Here is a 15424-nt window from a genome sequence, read left to right as displayed (position 1 = left end):
TCTCATAATGGGGATATTGAAATGATGATGGAGGTACCACTCACACTAGGGAATGACCTCTGCAGAAGGATTTGGTCCAACAAAAGCAACTTGTGCTTTCTTTAGATTTGCATGATTTGGGATGGGTTAATGTCATGAGGATATGTATTTTTGAAACCTTACTTAACATGTGGATTAATTTTTAATCACATGATTAAGTAAATGTTGCACATGTGAGGTGCAACCTGGGGTTAGAGTAAATTTACGAGCTCGGGACTTGAGAAAATCACAGGATGTCAAAGGCAAAAGTTGCGATAAGTTATGTTGCAGAGGTACTTGGAGGTATTTGGTATCGATTGTTGGCCTAGGTCATTCATTTGGCCATAAGTGTCAGTTGGTGATACTAGAGATGTGGCGTTTAATGGTACCTAACACTGATCTAATGGTCAAAGATGACATAGAGAGACTTAGGAGTGGAAGATGCCTAGTCAATTTAATTATTGGCTAGTCAGATTATTTTTTTGGGCACCGAAATAATTATTAGATTAATTTTCAGTAATTAAAGGTTGAAAACTAATATTTAATGATGGATAATGTTGGAAAAACCATTTGGGAAGGCTGCCACTTGGCAAATTTGCCCATATAGACTGGTAAAAGGTTGAAGAAGAGGAAAAACGAGATGATTCTTGCTGTAGCAAATATGGGAGAGTTGTGAGCAGCCATGGCCAGCCTATTTTCAGCCATTGCAGCCAGCCATGAGTGAGTTTTGAGGAGGCGATTGCAAATTCAGACCCTCCACAGTTTGGCGATTGCATCCAGGTACAAGGTGACATTTGATTTGGATGTCTCAGCTGTAGGCGACAGCATTTAATGCTGTTGTGGTAGGGCAATAGCTGCATTTGATTGATTTTTAGTCATTCTTCGCGACAAAACTTTGAATTTTCTCTCTCTACAGCTTTCTCTCTCATCTCCTAGCCATTTCATAGCCTTGCTTCGAAGATCTTAGCATTTGGACCCTTGGAGGTTGAGAAATTGCAAATTTTTTTGCTGTAAACTCTAATTTAAGCAAAAGTTAGGGTTTAGCAGTAGCCTCGGGAAGTGTGCCAGAAATTGGAAGCTCCAATACTTGAAATTTTCAGGGCTCAAGGTGAATTTCAGCTAAATTCAGGTGGAGGACTAGCCAACCATTGAATTTGGGGCATTTCCATCGTCTATGAAGTGGGTGTGTTAGGCCTTTGCCATGGATGCCTTGAAGTAAGATCTTTGGTCTTGGCTTTCTCCAATAGCTTTAAGATTTACCTTTCACTTGCCTCAATACATGGCCACATGGTCTCAATTAGACCACATTTTTGCCATGCATAAGGACTCCTCATTACCTGAAATTTTGGAGATGCGAGTCTTGCAACATTATGTATTATGACTATGCAGGGCACATGTAATAGGAGGTTGTTCTGGTGCAACTAGACTTGGAAAAGGCCTTCGCATGTCAAGGTTGATCTACACCATTAGTATGGTGGCCACCTCTCGTGTCATGCTAAATGGTAGAGTAATCAAGTTTTTTCCCCTTGCGTGATCGATCCAACAAGGCTATTCTCTGAGCTTGCTATTCTTTGCGCTTGCTACTCACTCTATTCTTTCCATGCTATCGTATCTTGTGGATACTGGGTAGTTAACTTGTCTTTCTCTACCTTTGCAACGACAGTTTATTGGTTAGGCACTGGTTGATGATACTTTCATGATTTTGAAAGTTGATGCTTCTAATATTTGGTTAGCCTTGCATGCATGGGAGTTATTTGGACAGGCATCGGTCCAATGAATCAATGAGACCAAATCTTCCCTTATTGCACGGCCTCCAATCTGCTAGTTTTAGGATGGTAGGGTGGGATTGTATAGCACAGCGACATTGTAAGGCATCTTGGTTACCCCTTGGGGATTGATGTTTAGTCGAAAGTCTTGCGAACATAGTTACCTGGAACGGGGAACGGGAACGGGACCCCCTGGAACGGGGGGAACGTCCAAGGTCGGGGAACGGGAACGGGGGGAACGGCACATGTCTTAAGTGCCCCAAATATGCCCTGCATGACCCAAACTGCCCCAAAGAATGTCCCTCTAATTGCCCCAATACCCGTCAATGCATGAAATTGACCCAAATGTCCCAACATTGACTCGATTACCCCCATAGCTCCAAATTGCCTTGAATTGCCCCAATTATCCCAATTTTCCTTGAAATTAGACAATATAAATGGATGAATACCTTGGAATTGAGGATCGGCTGAAATTTGATTTTGATTTGCAAGAGTTGATAATGCATCAAATTTGAACTTTGCATAGACTCCTAATTAGATTGTGGGTTGTCTTGACACTTTGAATCTTCAACCCGCGAGAGAGAGAGAGAGAGAGAGAGAGAGAGAGAGAGAGAGAGAGAGATGTGTGTGTGCACATTAAACAATGGAGATGGGTGAATATGTGGTAGAAGGACTATGACCCAAGTTAAAAAAAAAAAACAAGAAAAAACGTCAATTTTCAGTAAACAGGCCTGGAATGGCCGTTCCAAACAGGGAACGGCAGGGAACGACAGGGAATGGTAGAGAACGGCAGGGAACGTTCCCTGGCCGTTTCACCTCCTTGGAGGGTTTGGAACGCGTTAGGCCGTTCCTACAGGCCGGAACGGCCGTTCCCTGTTTCTATGCTTGCGGAAATGGATATTGCAGAAATTGGAAGCCAAGTTTGTCTATTGGAAATCTCAAGCTTGGCCATTCCATGTATGTCTCAAAGTAGCCCCAACCATTATACTTCCTATGCTCACCTACTTCTTGCCATTGCCACCTTGGAACAGTGTTGTCTTAAAGAATCTCGTCCCCCATTTCCGTTTCATGCTGTGGAAGAAGGATTCTATGCAAGCAAGTATATCTTGGATATTGTGGCAATGCTTGCACCTATGTTTGCACCTTGAAATCCATGGGAGATGGGGTTGTTTTGGATGTGGGGACCCATATGAGAGCCCTCCGTTGGTCACTATTTTAGGCCTTATGTATTGGTCAACAACCCTGGAGTCTTATTGCTTGTGCTTTCCTTGAAGAACGGGGCCTTTGGTATGGCAACTCAAGTATATAGGATTCTTGGTGGCACGTGCTTAGTGTTGAGGCTCACTTTTCTATGTCAACCTTGGGTCTTCTTAACCATTTGGTGTCTTCATGGAGTCTTTTGCGTACCGCGTGGCTACAGTGGTTTGTGGGGTAGAGTTTCCAATCTTTTGTAGGATGGGCACCCCTTGCTTGTTTTGGACCTTGGCAAGATTGCATAGAAACAGGGAACAACCGTTCTGGGCTATAGGAATGGCCTAATGTATTCCAAATCCTTCGAGGAGGTGAAAGAGCCAGGGAATGTTCCTTGCCTTTCCCAAGCCCATTCCCTACTGTTCCTTGGCATTCCTTGTCGTTCCCCTTGCTGTTCCCGGTTTGGAATGGCCGTTCTAGGCTTGTTGACAAAAAATTGACGTTTTTCCTATTTTTTCTTCTTGCTTGTGTCACACTCCATCTACAACATGTTCATCTATCTCCATTGCCTAATGCACACGCACTCCTCTCTCTCTCTCTCTCTCTCTCTCTCTCCGTGGTTGAAGATTCAAAGTGTCAAGACAAGCCACAAGCCAATCACGAGTCCATGCAAAGGTCAAGTTTGATGCATTATCAACTCTTGCAAATCACAATCAAATTTCAGCCCTATCCTCAATTCCAAGGTCATCACCCATTTATATTGTCTAATTTAAAGCAAAATTAGGGTAAGTGGGGCAATTTGGAGCAAGGGGGTTAATCGAGTCAATTTTGGGACATTTGAGCATTGAGAGGTATTGGGGCAATTAGAGGGACATTTGGGGCATTTTTGGGGCATTGAGAGCAATTTAGGGCAATTTGGGTCACGCAGGGCATATTTCGGGCACTTAAGATGTGTGCCATTCCTCCCATTCCTGTTCCCTGACCTTGGATGTTCCCCCCATTCCAGGGGCTCCCGTTCTCGTCATAGTAGCAAAGAAACATGTTTCTTTGCTTTCAAAACTTACGAAATGTTTCGTAAAGTACGAAATGTTTCTTTGCATAAAAAACGTGGGAAGAGGGGACCTCGAAAAAAAAACGTGAGTTAGTCTGTAAAAAAGCAAAGGTTAGTGTTAGTCTATGGTCGATGGAAAAAAAAGCAAAAAAAAAAAAAAGAAACATACCTTTCATCACTTATGACTTGTCGCATGCGCATCGTGTTACAACTCACACCTCTCGTCTCACTCGTCTGTCCCGATTTTACCCCGCCAACTGTTGATGCCACGCCACCTCCTCCGCCTGTCTACTTGTGCGACTGTTCGCCCCGTCGACTGCTCGCTCCTTTCCCGCTGACCATCGACTATCCCAACTCCCACGCCAGCTCCTCTGCTTGTTTGCTTTTGCGCCTACCCGCTTTTGCCTTGTCAATAGTCCTATGCAAAGGACAAAATTGTAGGGGACTAAGTGAGATCAGCCCCAACTCCTTCAAAGTGGAAATTCTCTTAGAAGAATTGGTGCATCCTACACATGAGGATGATGAGGTGTGGGCCTTACTTACAGCAGAGAGAGCATAGCTTCGGCATCAAACAAGATCTAGGGCGAGGGGTGTTGATGCGTCAATTCCAATAGAAGGTTCCAGTAGGATGGTAGCAGTTAGTACTCGAGCTAGTGTCATAAATGACACAGAGGATGATTGGAGTGTGAGTGAGGAGGATGAGCATGGAGATGATGATGGTGGCGATGGTGATGATGATGAGTCTGAGTAGTGACTCACGAGTCATGACTCATGAGGGTTCATGATTTTGGATTAGACTCTAGAGTCTTACCTTTTTGGGATTTTCACTTAGTCAATGTAGTGTCCATGGACCATTATTGTTTGGACAATTCATTATATGACTCTAGTTTCATTTATGAGTTATCTATGATGTATCATGATTCATTTTGGATTTTGACATTTTGTCATTTTGTCATTTTGTAACTTGTTTTGATGAGAATCATGATATTGCTGCTTCACCCATTTTACATTGCCATTTGCACATGGGCTATGTAAAATGTCTTTCAATTTTCTTTATGTGATATATATGAATCAATGATCATGATGTTTAAGGTTTGATTATAGTATAGCTTATTCAAAGATTAATCTTTGACAATAGTCAACAATGGATCATGGATCATGGATGCATAACGTGTTATTCTGAATTGACTATATTGTTTCATGTTTTATCACTTTTGCTTAATTCACTTGTTTTTGTTTAAGAGAAAGTTCCATGGAGGTTTAAAACATATTTCCCTAGTTTAAAACTATTAAAAAACCCTTTATAAAAAAATCTCGTGTTTCTTATTTCACCCCTTCTTGAAAGAAACTTACGAAACACGTTTCTAACGTTTCATTTCTAAACGTTTCAGACGTTTTTGGCTGCTATGGTTCTCGTTCTCGTTCTCGTTCTCGTTCCCGCTCCCTGTTCCAGGTAACTATGATAGATTGGGATCTTGCAAGGTGTTTGATCTTTCAGTCTTCTTCAATTAATTAGATCTATGATCTCAAGATTAGAGATTGCGCATGGTTCACGGCTAAAGCCAATTCTCTTGGGGATTGCACAAATCTAAAGCTTGGTGGAAATTGACAATAATGGAGGGATGGATCAATAAGATGCCATTCAAATGCAAGGTATTCATTTGGAGAATGTTGGTGGGGGGGACCTCTCTCTTGCATTGGCCCTTTACTCTAGAGGTATATCTAATGGGAATTGCTTCTTCTGTGCCACTGTGGTGGAGGCTTCATGTCATAGATTCATTTCCTGCCCTTTTACTTAGAAGATTTGGGTCCTTCTCTCAGACATTTGGCTTGCGGTGGTGGGCACAAGGATGCGTTCGCTTGATTGGGTTTTTGGAAAAGCTAAATACAATGGTTTGCCTCAGCCTCACATGAAGATTTTGGTTCACTTTAACAGATTTTAGGGGTTGCTGGCATATTTGGGTCACTTGCAATGCGTTCATTTTTTATGCTGCCTCGGGCATTCAGTGTCATGTTGCAAAGCTTAAGGGACTTCTCTGGTGGCAGCTTGACCTTCTACAATATGCTGATATCTTGGTTAAAGATGATTTAGTCCCTTGGCATATGGCGATCCCCTCTGTTCCTTTGCCGTGACTTTGTATCTTTTATGGATGATGGATTAGAGCCATCTTGCAATCTTGCAATCTTGTACTTGTATCTTTTTTCATAATTGATACAATTACCTATTATAGACACACACACACACACGCGCGCGCGCACACGCACACGCACACACACACACACACACACAGACTCTAGTCGTGGACATTGGCCTGGAGTTGGTTGGAGCTTGGTGGGCACGACTATGTTGTGAAGCAGGCAATCTTTAGTTTAATCACCAAGTGATGGGCTATATCGTGGGGTTGTGAAGTCGAATATTCAATCGTCCTATTCATCCTATCCAAACAAAGTTGATAAGGCAATAGAAAAGTGATTAGTGGGCCATGTTTTTAATTGATGATTGATCATGATTAGTTGGCCATGTCACCCCGTTACTTTGGCCATCACATTATTGGTTACTCGCAAGGTTTCACATCACATTTCGTGTCCTAGCCCATCACATTGTGACACTAAGGAAAGTGACGTTACATTCAAAAGTGATACGCCCCGACGTCCCATTGGTCTATCCTACCCGTTACTTGTGACTATGCTAAAGCTTTACAAAGAGACTTGAATTTCTTAGAAGGCAAAGCCTTGGTGAAAAGATATGCAAGATTGTTTTGTGTTGGCACACAGGCCAAGTTGATCTTTCTTGTAGTGCACCAATGCTTAGTGTGAGCATGGAATAATCACAAATATGCTCTCACTTTTGTAAATATGGTTGTGGTAGATGTCTATCTAGTATTCAAATCAACTAAAAGCCATGTGAACCAAACACACTCAATCGTAGCTATGAAAGCTACCTTGCACACAATTTTACAACTAGAAGTGTCTGTAGTAGGTGGCTTCCTCGCATGAGTTACCAAGCATGAAGCAAAAATGACTTGTGAATAGGGTAAATGTTGTAGCAACCAACCCAATCACAATTTAAAAAAACATGCAAATTTGGTGAGCATGTAAATATGGTGAGAATGATCCCCCTTTGGGACAAAACAACCCAAAGTACCAAATGCCAATGAAATAGTAAAAGATACCATTCTTTGCTTTCAAATACTTGGAGCTTGGGCTATGCGTAAACCTGTTGATCTTTGAGATTGCAAAGTGAATGTCAAGCCTCATAATGCATGCATAAATCAAGCATACAAGAGCTTGGTGATAGAGAAACACATCAAAGCAGTTTGGCATCATGAAGGCTCAACGTCAAACTTGTCTCCATAGAAGTAGCAATAGGCTTACACTCAAAACCAAATCACTACAACAATATCTCAACATACTTTGTTTGGCTTGGAGTAAAGCCTCCATCACATTGGTCAACTTGAATGCCCAAACAATGATGCAATAAGCATAAAATGGACATGTCAAAATACAAATTAAAATTAGCCTTAAAATCGGTGATATGTGTCTCATTAGGAGGAGTGAGAAGCATGTCATTGACATAAACTACAATGATTAGAGGTATGCCACCCTCATGTATGACATACTTGTCATACAAGGTTCTCTCAAGTGGACCATTCTGAAGAACCAGTGGAGTCAAGTATGCAAGTATTTTTCTCATACTAAGGTTGAGATGCTTGTTTTAGAACATACAATGCTTTCTTCAATTTGCACACTTCACTTTCTTGATCCTTTTTCAATAGAACCACAAGGCTGAAATATATATACTTCCTCGTGCAAATCACCATTCAAAAATGCAGTTTAATGCCCAGATGATGTATATTTTAACCACTATGAGCTTCAAATGCACAAATGTTACAAATTATTATCATATTGAAAGTGGGAGGAAAGATCTTATGAAAGTTAATGCCCTTTTGTTGTGCATAATCCTTTGTCACGAATTTAGCCATGACAATAGCAGCCATCCAATTTTCTGAACGTCTTGCTTCTTCAAAAGAATCATTCTTGTCACATACATTGGAAACAATGAATGCATAATGATCTAATGCATAAGACACACACTATAAGTGCCCAAATGAGTATGACTAGACAAAGTTGCATCCAATTTACTGTCATGTAATGTCTACACAACCATTTTGGGCCGTTTCATCCAATTTCTTGTGATGTTGCATAAGCTAAGCAACTAGAAACACGCACGTCAATAACACGGCTTTTTGCCATGCCAAGCCTTATATGGAGTAATAGATTGCAATGCTTTGGCAGGATATTGTTTAGTACATATCTTGGCATCTCCTTGAGAGATCTATCATTTCTCTCAGCTACACCATTTTATGGAGGTGTATACAACACTAAAAATGGGTGTTTTATTCCATGTTTAGCTAGAAATACATTTAATTCTTTAGGTATATACTTCTCCCTTGGTTAGAACGGAGAGTGCCCACTTTAGATCTTGACAAATTCTTAGTCATATATAGAAACTGCTTGAAGCATAATAACACTTTAGACTTAGCTTTCGAAGGATACACCCATGCTCAATAATATGAGTTTTCTTTGTTTTGAACGGTATTTGCAGACTTTTGCCCACGAATAGAAGGTTAGGTTTTTCTTTACTTTATTGACTAGCCACAAGAGCTTGACATGGAACATACATAATGGACTTGTTTTGCTGTGAGTATTCTCCTTGTAGCAAAATAGAATCAGAGTCCCCAAATGAAAAAGCATTGGGATTGCCTTTCAACATCAAATGAAGAGTAGGCACAAAACTTTGATAGGAATCGGGAATACCATTGAGAATAGTCTGCGCAAGTAAATTGTCTGGCAAAATCTAGTTGCGGCAATCAGTTGCTTCTTGTTTGATCTTTGCCAAATAATTGTCCATAGAGTCACCTTCATTGAGGTGTTTACTTTGAAAGCTCACATAGGTAAGCAACATTGTCCTCATTTCTTGTTTGATATAAATGTGCAAGTGTATCCCAAGCATCTTCAGCTATTTTGCATGAGTGAATGTGTGGTACCATGATACTTTTTATAGATAACACCATAAAGTGAATGTGTGGGACCATTGTATTGGTAACAGATATTGCAATCATGGAATCAGCTTGCACATCTTTGCCATCCTAGTGAATGCTCAATAGTAGATAGTGGTGCTTTAGCATTGACTGCATTGTATTGAAACACACAACATGCTTAACAACACTCATTTTTGTTGATAGCAACAAGAAGACGTATGCCAATTTCTTGCACAATGTTCCACACCCTTTTGTGACCAATACATGATGCATTGTATAAGCTCACTTGTTCTCAATAGCCAGTATACGAAATGTATACTACTTGTTAGCCATGTTGATGGATTCCACTTGATGCAAAAGTTGCTCATATAAATGAAACTTTGCATCAACTAATTTGTGCTATATAGCACAGTATAAAATAAACTATAAAAGGATTGTTTTGCAAAAAAGAACATAGTTGGAAATGTTGCACAAAGGATGAAATACATAGACACATGGAATGGCCATTTTTTGGTTTGTTCCCAGTTCCCAGTTCCCATTTCATGCCTATTGCATGTGACTATATAGTTACATGGAATGGCAATTCATGGTCCCCCTTTGTTTCCATTCCCTGCTCCCATTTTCCGTTCCATGTGACTATGACGAAATAGCTTGTGCAATACTGACAGTAGTGGAAATGGAGCTTGAAATGAACTGAATCAAAGATCTTAGGAAATTGGGTCCCAAGGGCTCAGTTGAAGTATTAGTCAACTTGTGAATTGATCATTGAATCTCTCCCAATTGGAGGAGACAGAGTAGAGAGTGTTGATGACTTTGCACGAGAAGCCAAAGCCTGCTCTAATACAAGATTTAGGATTGTAGGAATGTGCACACAACTTGGAAGAAGAAATTCTGTAAACAGTTTACTGTAGCTGTCTGGAAATTCCTGCAACCTGTGAATGCTCTGTTTTGATCATTTAATGACTTGTACCTTCAATTTTCATGCATGTACCAACCGTGTAGACCTGTAAGGGAACTCCATACATTTGCCAAAGCTGAAAATACCCTCTGCAATAACCAAAATGGTTGAATAATCCACTGTAGACTGCAAGATTAATGGGACCCTGTTTGTATACCCTATCCCAAAACCTCAATGCTGATCCAATGAGCATACAACACAAAGTGTATTGAGAGATCTCAATGCAGAAGGTTTACATGACTAAGTTTGCCCTAGAGTGAATGGGCATATATACAAAGCTCAGATAACCTCCTAACTATGCCTTCGTGGTCCTAAGTGTGTTTGCACTTATCACTACCAAAATATGGTAACGGTATATTTGTTATTAATGGTACAGCATGCTAATCAGGCATAATCTATGCATAAGATTTGGAAATATATTGAATTTCTTGTGTGACACCCTTATTTAGACTTATTATTTGTGCTTAATGTGGCTAGAGGGATGGTGGTTCTGCAGCGTCGACATCTGGGTTTTCTGATCAGGGACTCAAGTCCAATGGAGTGCCACATAATCTAAGTAATGGTAATGCCATTACATCTGGGGTGGTAGAGAAAGATCAGCTTGAACGTGATAAAGATTTTGTCTCATCTAGGCTTGGAGAAATCTACAAGAGGCTGGAACAGATAGATGCATACTCTGCAGAAGCTCGTGCAGGCTCTATTCTTGCAGTAAGTGTTTGCTTCTTTAGAGATTTGACTGGTGTCAACTTGCATGCTTCTACTTGTGCGAAATGAGCCTTTTTTGTCCGTTTGCAGGGCCTCAGTTTTACTTCAGATATGCAACATCGTACCACAAAGACATTCTCAGGAGGTTGGCGAATGAGGGTGGCTCTTGCTCGGGCATTGTTTATTGAGCCTGACCTGCTGTTATTGGATGAACCGACTGTAAGATTTTCAGGATATTTTTTGCTTCAAATTTAGTCTACTGCGTCTTATGCTCTCTCAGAATGTTGATAGCTTCAATATCGGGAAAGGTATTTTATCAGTTCCAGGTTTGTGTTAATTTTGAACTCCTGTTTTGTGCAGAACCACTTAGATCTTCATGCTGTACTTTGGTTGGAATCGTATCTGTTGAAGTGGCCCAAAACTCTCATTGTGGTGTCCCATGCCAGGGAATTTCTCAACACGGTATTTACTTGGAACTTTGATTTTTGCTCCACAGTTTCTCTCTGGCTTAAACTGGTTTGCGTCTTGCTATGAGGGTTCTGCAGCTACCCCACCCCCCACCCACCCACCCACCCACCCACCCACCCACCAACCCACCCACCCACCACCACCACCACCACCACCACCACCACCACCACCACCACACCCATCCACCCACCCACAGACCCTTTCAATGGAGGCTGGTGGTGTGAAACAAGGATATGTTTGCCTAATGCAAGATGTATTTAGAGAGAAGCAATTGTGTGTATAATGTGTACTATTAGTGGTGGTCTCTGCCATCTTCCATTTTCCCACGCTCATTCAACAATTCATTTCAAGTTTAACAACAGGTGGTGACAGATATCATACATTTGCATGGACAAAAGCTGGTAACATACAAAGGTGACTATGACACTTTTGAAAGAACTAGGGCAGAGCGTCTGCGCAATCAGCAAAAGGCAATTGAGGCCAATGAAAGGACACGGGCACACATGCAGGTTCTCAAGCTTTATGTGACATAGTTTGTAAATGTCTCCTCCATTTTACACAACTGTTACTTCAAAATCCTGGAGGGTTGTTGACTGTGATCTAAATTTGCAGGCATTTATTGACAAGTTTCGATACAATGCAAAGAGGGCATCCCTTGTACAATCAAGGATAAAGGTGTTTTCTTGTACTGTCTTGATGTTACACCTTGTATACATTCTATGAAAGTTGCCACTGACAGTCAGCATGTGACTTTGTTTTCCATGTAGAGTGAACAACAATAAAAATAGTGATTATATACAAGATGGTTTATAGAAAACAATTGTTAGTGAAGTTTTACTGTGGTTAGTGGTTTTCACTTAAAGAAAAACTAAATATAGTACCACGCCATGCTGCAAAGAATATCTATTTTGAATCTAGTGCTTCTCAGACGCTCAATTGTTTGTTTGGTCTTAGAACAATTTAAGGCATAGGGAATTTACTTAAATGGGCTAAGGGCTAAACTTCTTGCAACTGGTAGATGGTTATAGCATGTGAGATCACTATTGGTAGGCACACTTTGAAAATTAGGGCATAGACTTGTTCTTTTGATTGTGCATAAATTGTTGGATGATAGTGTCACAAAAGGAACTTCCACCATATTATCATAAGACACTGAGTGTTTGTTATGCAGTCGTGTGATCTGTATTTGTTTTGAGTTTTTATCTATTTAACGGGATTAGCATGTGCTGATGCTTCAAAAATGTATAGTAAACAGTTAAGAATACCAGCCATTCATCTGCTATAGCTGATGGATTTGGCATAAAGTGAGCAGTAGTAAGTTTCTGGTATATAAATATGTTTTATGATTCAGGCTTTGGAACGAGTGGGACATGTGGATGCAATAGTGAATGACCCTGAGTAAGACCTTCAAGTCTCGAAATCTTTAAGACTGTAAAGTTTTGGTAACAGTTTTCTTGGCATTAAATATTTATTTGAGTTACGATACATGTTCCTGTATTCTCCTTCCTTGCTTTTCAGCTACAAGTTTGAATTTCCCACTCCTGAGGATAGGCCATCTGCTCCAATCATAAGCTTCAGGTCCTTTCTCACCATCTTTGAAATTAAAGTTTAAGGTTTATGGAATGGCGAAGCTATTTGTTGTAGGGCATTAAGTATGTTCCTAATTTCTGCAATCTTACAATGTGATCTCCATTAGATACTTGTCATAAATGGCTTGAAGCTGCATTAATTCAAGATGCTGCCAATCATTATTCCGTGCCCACGATGACAATCATATTTTGTACAAACCATAAAAGGTTTGAAGCTGCATTAATCAAGATGTGCCAATCATTATTCCATGCCCATGATGACAATCATTTTTTGTACAAACCATATCAAAATTACTATCTGATGCTTCTGTGGTTCAAAGGCCAGCTGGAGTATGTATGAAAAAGATGTCAACTTCTGGAACATGACCATAGTTGCAATGAAGCACGTCACATACCTGCTGTCTTTTGGTAATGAACATTTTTGTTCTATGAAACACTTCTATTATCCACCAAAAGAGTTTTAAGTTCGTAGGTGTCCTACCTTAGAGATAGATCCTAGAAGTTGTTAATGCTGTTCACAATAGCTCTAATTATGTTTATATATGTATAGAGTTGGTAAAAATATGGGTATCCTGTAGACGTTTTGGCACCCCTGTCTAATACTGGTTGTAATCCTTGCTATACTAGACACGAGCAAAAGAGCTTGGTGGTTGATCAGGTGCTATGGTCGACTTACTGGTCACTTAGTACTTCCCTCACCATAGTAGACTTATATGTTGAAAGATCATGTTTTGGGGTGCCTCCAAGCTCTTGCTTGTCAGGAGAGCATTGGTGTGGGGGTTGCTGCAGGCTGTTGCATGGTTTGTGGCTTTGTGTTGGTGCTTTTCATTGGGTGGTTTTGGGAAGCTAGACAGTTGATACAGAATTTTTTGTTGGAGAAATGATGAGGCTCAGAATTTGAGCTAAAATGGGGTAGTGGCAGATGGTAGTACCTGCCAAAGGCTTGAGTGAGCTTGGCATTTTGGATTCAGAGGTGCAGAGTAGAGCTCTCCTGAGCAAACCTGTTGTAAGAGCCCTATCACTTGGGGAGCAGATACGGAAGCAGGTATTTCAGGTAGGTTTAGAAATTGCATCATACTCCTTACTAGAAAAGTGTAAGATCTTGCAAAACATTGAACTGAAAGCATGCTGGAGAATCGTATGAGGGGACAGAGGTCTCATTTGACTTGGCAAGCAGGCAGCAAAGCCAATTTGGACATCGAGCTAGATTTGGATGCACAAGCCTGCTTGGTATTTGGAGAGTTCTTTGAGCTTTGTTGATGTATGGAGTCTTGTCTTGCATTAAGGAGATTGATTGGCAGCTTGGCATTTGGAATGCTGCAGATAGAGGTGAGGAGGACCAACTGTATGGATAGGGACTGTGGATCAAGCAGGCAGCCAATTCGGACATTCAGCTAGTGAGAATGGTCTCTAGAGAGCTAGATATGGATGCACTAACTCAGGTGGCTACAAAGTGTTGGTGGCTAAGCTTGAAGATCCTTAATGTGACAGATTTGTTCAAGTTTCAGTTTGTACTGGAAGTCAAGAAGGGGGAGAGAGTTATTTGGCCCTGAAGGTAGTACATGGCTTGTCAATCCTGAGATCCTGCTGAAGATCTGTCTGAGTGGCACCTTTGGTGTTGGGTGTACACATTGCTCAGAGGCAGAGTGGGACCTTGGTGGGCAGCAGTGGTGTTGTAGGAGCGATGCCCAGCAATTCAGGTTTCTGACCGTTGAGCCTGGAATGGATGGGCAGTTTATTGGTATTAGAGTTGGCCACACCGTGCAGAGACACTGGGAGATTTTCATATTCACAGGAGGTTCCAGAGGGAAATTTGGAAAAGGTTATGGAGCATCCTTATTGCATTCGTCTTTCTTCCAGCTCTGGATTTGTTTAGCCGTCCATTCTTTTGTCAGCTTGTTCAAATCGGCAAGGATTGCAGCTGACTATGCTGCCAAGCGATTGCCATGAACTTGTGGATAGTGGAGCTGCCTGATTTGGCAGGTGACTATTCAGAGGTTTGCTCCCTTCAATGGGCACATCAGATGGGGTTCATCTTGCTCCTTCCACTTTAACAGAAAAATGAAGTGTCAGTCAAGGCCTATGTTTATCAGATTGGTAGTGTCAGATCACACCTCATCTTAGTAGTCAGATCATCAGCTTCTGAGAAGTGAGATTGAGATCTGTGCTGTTCTTGCTAGCATTATAATCGGCAGATTTAGTGTCTCGGAAGGGAATGGGGCAGCATGAAAAAGACCCTGAACCTTGGCAGAGATTACGAGATTGACTTTTGGGCCAATGGCAGGTCTAAATTTGGTACATCCTTGGACATCCGGATGGGCACTAATAGCATTGGTGACAATAGCCATAAAGTGACCTATTGCAAATCCACTAGAGCAGTTTAGAGTTAGGGCAGTCAAGTCCTATTTATAGGATTCAAGGCATAGAAGCGGGAAATGCCCTGAAACACCTCTTGGGAGGACCTGGAACGCCAAAATGTAAGGAGACGGCGGGCAGCCGAAGCATTTCTTCTTCGGGGAAATGGCTGCTACATGGCATTTTGGCTATGGTGTAGGCTGGTGGTATGTGATGCTAGTTCTTGGGATGTGGTTGTGGCGTGGTATGTTGCTAGCTCTTAGGCTCAAGGGTGAGCCCCT

The 15424-nt window shown here is 41.2% G+C and overlaps 1 protein-coding gene across 1 annotated transcript in view; it reads left to right on the top strand.

The window, feature by feature from the left end:
* The window catches only part of ABCF3 (general control non-repressible 3), a 70413-nt gene that overhangs the window by 8966 nt on the left and 46023 nt on the right, over nucleotides 1–15424 (top strand). Inside the window, exons 5-11 of the mRNA XM_087677559.1 lie at nucleotides 10504–10734; nucleotides 10822–10950; nucleotides 11092–11193; nucleotides 11562–11708; nucleotides 11812–11874; nucleotides 12551–12597; nucleotides 12718–12777. Of these exons, the coding sequence (XP_087533685.1) occupies nucleotides 10504–10734; nucleotides 10822–10950; nucleotides 11092–11193; nucleotides 11562–11708; nucleotides 11812–11874; nucleotides 12551–12597; nucleotides 12718–12777 (779 nt within the window). The remainder of the gene's footprint in view (nucleotides 1–10503; nucleotides 10735–10821; nucleotides 10951–11091; nucleotides 11194–11561; nucleotides 11709–11811; nucleotides 11875–12550; nucleotides 12598–12717; nucleotides 12778–15424) is intronic.

Source organism: Lygodium microphyllum, chromosome 5 (genome assembly GCF_053477565.2).
Source record: "Lygodium microphyllum isolate KBCC chromosome 5, Lygodium_microphyllum_v1.1.10, whole genome shotgun sequence".
Taxonomy (NCBI): domain Eukaryota; kingdom Viridiplantae; phylum Streptophyta; class Polypodiopsida; order Schizaeales; family Lygodiaceae; genus Lygodium; species Lygodium microphyllum.
Note: the sequence above shows the minus strand (reverse complement) of the source record. Positions and strands in the feature narration are given on the sequence as shown.